Raw genomic sequence first — 5,650 nt, 5'->3', positions numbered from 1 at the left:
TAAATAAACAAAACAGCGAAATTAAACTAGTTTAAGAAGTGTTTTGTGGAAAAATAGCTTATCTCCTTCGAATCCGGTTGCACATCCCGTCCGATTATCCCGATTCCAATTGACCAATCGCATCGGTCGATACGTTTGTACATACGTAAGTATCGTATTCGCGTTGACGCGTGCGCAGGTTTCGCAACCAATCCCAGAATGGACACATTTCTCGTGAACGATGATTGGCTAATGGCTATACATGATGGGTTCTTCGATCCGACCAATCAGGTTAATTATCTTGATTTATCTGACAATTTTGATGTTCCCGCGAAATTGTTGGTTGTCGTTTGCCTAATGATATATGACCATGTTCTCCGCGTATTTCCGCTTTGTATATTTCTCCGAACGTAAGTAATTGTTTCTTCCATTATGCTTTTTACGAAATTCCGAATCAATCTGCGACACACATTTATTCGGTTTAGCACACACCGAAGCAGTCTTTTGTTTAACAGAACGTGCGTATCTCACGTGCGCAGATCCTACTTGCGTGCAAATCGTCGTGATCTCGTTCGGTTTTGGGACCACATATATTTGGTTTACATATATAACGGATTATTGGCGTTTCTTGTTTATTCGAGTTTGATAAGTTACGTCCGGAATAAAATTATATTTACGGGAACGCGAAAGTATACCGTCTAAATATTGAACAATATAATTTTGTGTTTTTGAGAAATCGAAAGAGATGAACGTTACAGGTCAGGTTTGTGTCATTTGTAAATGTTTCATATATACGTCTTACGTTTTTTTTTTTTTTTTTTTTTTTTTTTTTGATGACTAGCAGGATAAGATTGCAAAAATAAAATATAGTTTTGTTGTATATAATGTACTAGGAAAAAAATCCTTCTTTTTCTCTTTCTCTTTCTCTCTTCTTCTTTCTCTTGTTTTATATAACATTTTTATATATTAAAATTATATATAGTTTAGAATTTTATAAGGAAAAGATTATGCGCACAGAATATAATATATAATTATAACTATCATAAATGTATCATATTTACTTTCTCTAAGTACTCCTTTTTGTTTTAGGTTTTTAAGTAGCTAATCATTGTTGCTGTGATATATATAATAAATTATTTTTGATAAAAAACATGGAAGAAAGTACGACTCGTTGGTGCTCTGCTCCCGGCTGTATGTTGAACATAAAAATAGCAAAACGTCATTTCTTCAAATTTCCAAAAGAAAGAGAAAGGTATGTACTTGTATTTAGTGCAATAAATAATGCAAATTTGTAATTTAATTAAAGATTACTTCGTTATTTATCTGCCACAATTTTAATAATTGTCAAAATTGTAAATTGTAATTTGTACAATAACAGTTTTATACTTTTTTTTTTTTAATAGATGGCTAGAATGGATTAAAGCATGTGACAGAATGGATCTAATAACAGCAGGTCCTGAATATGCTAATCGATTTTATCGTTTGTGCCATTTGCATTTTCGAGTAGAATTATTTCGAAACATAGAAGGAAAAATTTATCTCAACAAGGAAGCTGTGCCATCCATATTTCTGAAGCCGATACAACCAGGACAGTAAGTAAACATTTGTATTTATAGTTATTAAAAAATTGAAAATGTGGTCTCAAAGAGTTAGAGTAACTGATATGCGCCATCTTCTTGCAGTAATTACTCTGGATCACAGTTTATACAACCAGTTTCATTTGTAACCATATTTTTGAAACCAGAAAGTAGAAACAGGTAATCTAGCAAATTTTCTATAACCTTTATAACCTTTATAACAAAAGAATGGAACAGAGAATTATTGAGTAATACGTTTTTTTGACAGACATTCTTTAGAATCGACACCATCCGCACAATCAGTGGTATCTCAGACACTTACCGAACCTGAGAACAAGCAAGTTCCTATTTTATTATTCGATTAATAATTTAAACCGTTAAATGCCATATATCAAGCATTAACACATTATGCTGTATTAATTACTTTTTTCGCATAATATGTTAAAAGAAACAAAAAATAATGTATTTTATTACATCACGCGCGTGATGTAATGAAATACATAATTTTTTGTTTATTTTATTATTTTCTAATTAATATAAACTAATTTCTTAACAGAGACACAGCTATAATTTCGCCTTTACAAGCTCTCTTTCCAAGAGCTACTATCAAGCAGGCATGCGATGACAGGTAATTTGTCTGTTTGTGTGGATGTGAGTCGGTTTTGTTTGCCATTGTTAAGTCTAATGTATTTTTTGTAGTACTATACCGTCGTCTCAGACAACATTACTAAAAGAAAAATTAGAGAACAATAAAGAGTGAGTTGAAAAAATTTATATTTATTTCAATCTAAAATGCTTCTTTGATAAGAATTTACATGGATTCTATTCATATTTGAAACTTTTCTTTGCAATAAATATTTGAAGCATTTATTTGCAATAATCAAAATTTCGAAACCAGGTTTTAAAAAATGTGGAAATAAAAAAACAAAATGTTTTTCTTTGTTAATAGAAACGTACTCACAGAAGATGTACAACTCGTCAAAGAGACAACTGTGAATTCGGTAATACCGACGACAACATCACAAATACATCCCAAAGAAAAATGTGTTGATGAGTGAGTTTTGATTTTAGAAAACTGACTTGTGTGTCTTTTGTTAATTGAAATTAAGTACAACGCACAATGATGTTTTGTTCAACAGAGACATCATAGATCTAACAGCCACGGACAACACTTGGGAACCACCTCTTTTACCGAGAAAAACGTCATGGTCGCCGAAGCCGTCGTCGCCGAAAACGTCAACGAAGAGAATACGCTGGCACGTGTGCACGCAGACACCGGACGCGTGGCTGTACATCGATACCTTTCTGCGAAAACGATCAATCGAAAACTCGGAAACTCACATCGAAAATACGGTCGCGAAACGGAGGAAAATAGACAAGGAAGATTATCGCGCGATTGTGGATGAATTCAAAGCGGCGTATGCGGAATTGTTGCCGCGCAATTCCTCCCTAGTGGTGTTGGCGTCTATCAACGCTCGCGAGAGACGCAAAAACGGAAAAACTTTCGAAAACAGACAATTTGCACTTAAGTTGTTCTTCATGGCACCAAATGCGTACCGATTCTATCGGTCGTTGTGCCTGTTGCCTACTGTGCGCCAGTTGTGGGCACACATCCGCAACTGGGACATTCCACCCGGCTTAAACGACAACGTGCTGAACGCGCTACGTTTGAAGATAAAGTCGCTGCCGCCGATAAGAAGACATTGCTGTCTGTGTGTGAAGGAAATGCAATTACGACCGCATCTTTTCTACAATCTGTCGCGTGATAGAATAATTGGTTTTCACAATATTGGTACGGAGAAGCGACGCACGCTCGCAAGAAAGGCTCTCGTTCTGATGGCACGTGGATTGGCTAACGATTGGCAACAGCCGATTGCTTACTATTTCCACGGCGGGACGTGTTTCGCCGGTGTCATAAAAAATCTGATACTCGACGCGATTACCAAGCTCAAGAGCATCGGTGTGCCCGTGCGTGTTCTGGTCACCAGCACGGCGCCTACGTTTCTGCGGCTGTCGCGACAACTGGAGATTTCCGCGGAACATCCGTCATTTCAAGTGGACGATGAAAGCGTAATCTTTGTTTTCGACGTTCCGCGTTTGATAAGAACGACCAGAAATGTGTTGATGAAATATGATCTCAAGTTTCACGACAAGACAGCTTCCTGGACGGATATTGAAGAGTTCTTCAAATACGATAGTAAGTTGCAGGTGCCACTGAGTAAACTATCTATAGGTCATTTTGAGCCTAACGCGCAACAAAAGACGGAAACCAAGTACGCCGCTGAAGTGTTTAGCTACAGGGTGGCCTCGGGCTTGAGTGCGCACTTCGCAGCGGGCAGATTTCCATTACGAGCGATCGGCACGATAGAGCTTGTTGACAATTTCGATCAGTTGTTCGAGTTTCTGAACTCTTCCACACCGCCCGATCGAAATTCAAAGGATACCGGAAGATTCTGCCACGCTTTTACGGGCAACGTGCACGAGTTATCATTCCTACACCGAATGTTGGACTTTCTGAAAACGATCAAAGTTATCGGCCCAAATGGCACATGCATCAAGTCGATCAAGTGCTTTGATCGTTGGCAGATCACGATCAACGCGATCATTCAGCTGTGGGACGTATTGAAGAGCCATCAATTCCCTTTCCTCTGCACGAGAAGACTGACTCAGGAAGGCATCGAGCACATCTTCCGCTCTATTAGACGACAAAGTGGAAACCGCGCCAGACCGACGCCCATCATGTTTACTCGCGCGTTCAAGAATCTCGTCAGCAAGCACTTTCTCGAGCATACGAATGAGGACGATTCCGATGTGAACACGCGGAGAATGCTCAAGCGGCTGGCGTCTGCGTCGTTTCCCGACGAGATTTCGCCCGTTCCTACCGCGCTGATCCCTCTGAGCGTCGCGGCGACCAACTATCGCGACATCGATCTGCGGTTGCCTGAGAAAAGTGCGTTCAAGCGTGTGTGCGAGTTCCTGCTCAATGAGTGCCTCCGTGTGCACATCAATTGCGACACCTGCGCCGTGTACGCCACTAAAGAAGGCAAAGACATGACTGGCTTCAGCTTTTATGTTTCCGGCTTGGAGGACACGTTCATGCGTAATTTCGAGGAGCTCTCGATTGAAGAGAATCTCGGCGCCCAGATGCTGCACTTAGCGCAGCAAGTCAGCTACAAACCGCCCTGTCCGAATTTCCCCGTAGCTTTTCTGATCAAGTTGTTTCTACGTATGCGTATATACTTCACGCTTTCGCGACACAACAAGATCTGCAAGAACGCGGAATCGCGCAATTCCCTAAGCATGATAAAGTTGTGAGAGTTTCGTTTCCCCGTTGTCTCTTTTGTTTGCGTTTATAGTTTTAACGATATTTAACGGTTGTTTTGATATTTTTTATGTTATTCAGTTTGATTTGTTTTTTTTTTCCTGTCGTATTTTATGTTATGTTTTGATTGAGTATAGTTGTCTTGCATGCAGAGCGCGCGATAATACGTTAGAAATTAATTGTTTCTATGTCAAAGATTAGATTAGGAAAAAAAATGAGTTCTTTGTCTGCGTGTGATTATCAGCCGTACAAGACCGTTCTGTCGAGCAATATATAGAATATTTTAGCGAGCAGGAGGTAATTCTTCGTGTGCGCATGATGTAAGATAAAATTTTTTTTTGGACCACGTTTCAAATTCAATTTGAAAATCAAAAAATTTTTTAACGTATTTGCAATTTTGTTACGTTCTGGCCTCTGATAATTTTGTGCCAAACATTAAATGCATTTTAAATATATTTCGATAACAATTTATTAATATATAAAAAAAAAAAAATTACACAATACTCCATTTCGAAAAAAAAGTTTTCAAAAATTACGTATACGTAATTTTACTAATAAAGTGATTTTTAATTGCTCTATTGAACGGAGAAGAGTGTATTTTTTTTAAATCTATTAATAACTCGAAGGTGTCTTGAATGTTTTTTTTTTTTTTTTTTTTTTTTTTTTTTTTTTTTTTATTTTTTTCCCATGAAGAATCGTTCCTGCTCGCTAGTACTACAGGACTCCCTGTATTTATAAATGTTGTTAAAAACTTCAAATTTTATTATTCGAA

At 37.9% G+C, this 5,650-nt stretch overlaps 1 protein-coding gene across 3 annotated transcripts; it reads left to right on the top strand.

The window, feature by feature from the left end:
• The first annotated feature begins 308 nt into the window (after positions 1–308).
• On the top strand, positions 309–5,460 carry LOC109858531. Of its 3 annotated transcripts, none has more exons than XM_020435891.1 (9): positions 309–389; positions 1,069–1,231; positions 1,383–1,571; positions 1,662–1,736; positions 1,825–1,893; positions 2,113–2,184; positions 2,256–2,312; positions 2,506–2,610; positions 2,696–5,460. In XM_020435891.1, the coding sequence occupies exons 2-9, from the start codon at positions 1,131–1,133 to the stop codon at positions 4,869–4,871; spliced, it is 2,844 nt and encodes a 947-aa protein (XP_020291480.1). In that variant the 5' UTR covers positions 309–389; positions 1,069–1,130; the 3' UTR covers positions 4,872–5,460. The 3 variants fall into 3 exon arrangements, with proteins under 3 accessions (XP_020291480.1, XP_020291477.1, XP_020291479.1); XM_020435888.1 differs by lacking the exon at positions 309–389 and adding an exon at positions 537–737; XM_020435890.1 differs by lacking the exon at positions 309–389 and adding an exon at positions 537–742.
• The last annotated feature ends 190 nt before the right edge of the window (positions 5,461–5,650 follow it).

The sequence above is a fragment of the Pseudomyrmex gracilis genome, unplaced genomic scaffold, assembly GCF_002006095.1.
Source record: "Pseudomyrmex gracilis isolate BER0280 unplaced genomic scaffold, ASM200609v1 scaffold_212, whole genome shotgun sequence".
In the NCBI taxonomy this organism is placed as follows: Eukaryota; Metazoa; Arthropoda; class Insecta; order Hymenoptera; family Formicidae; genus Pseudomyrmex; species Pseudomyrmex gracilis.
The sequence above is the reverse complement of the archived record's forward strand: the minus strand, read 5'-3'. Positions and strand labels throughout refer to the sequence as shown.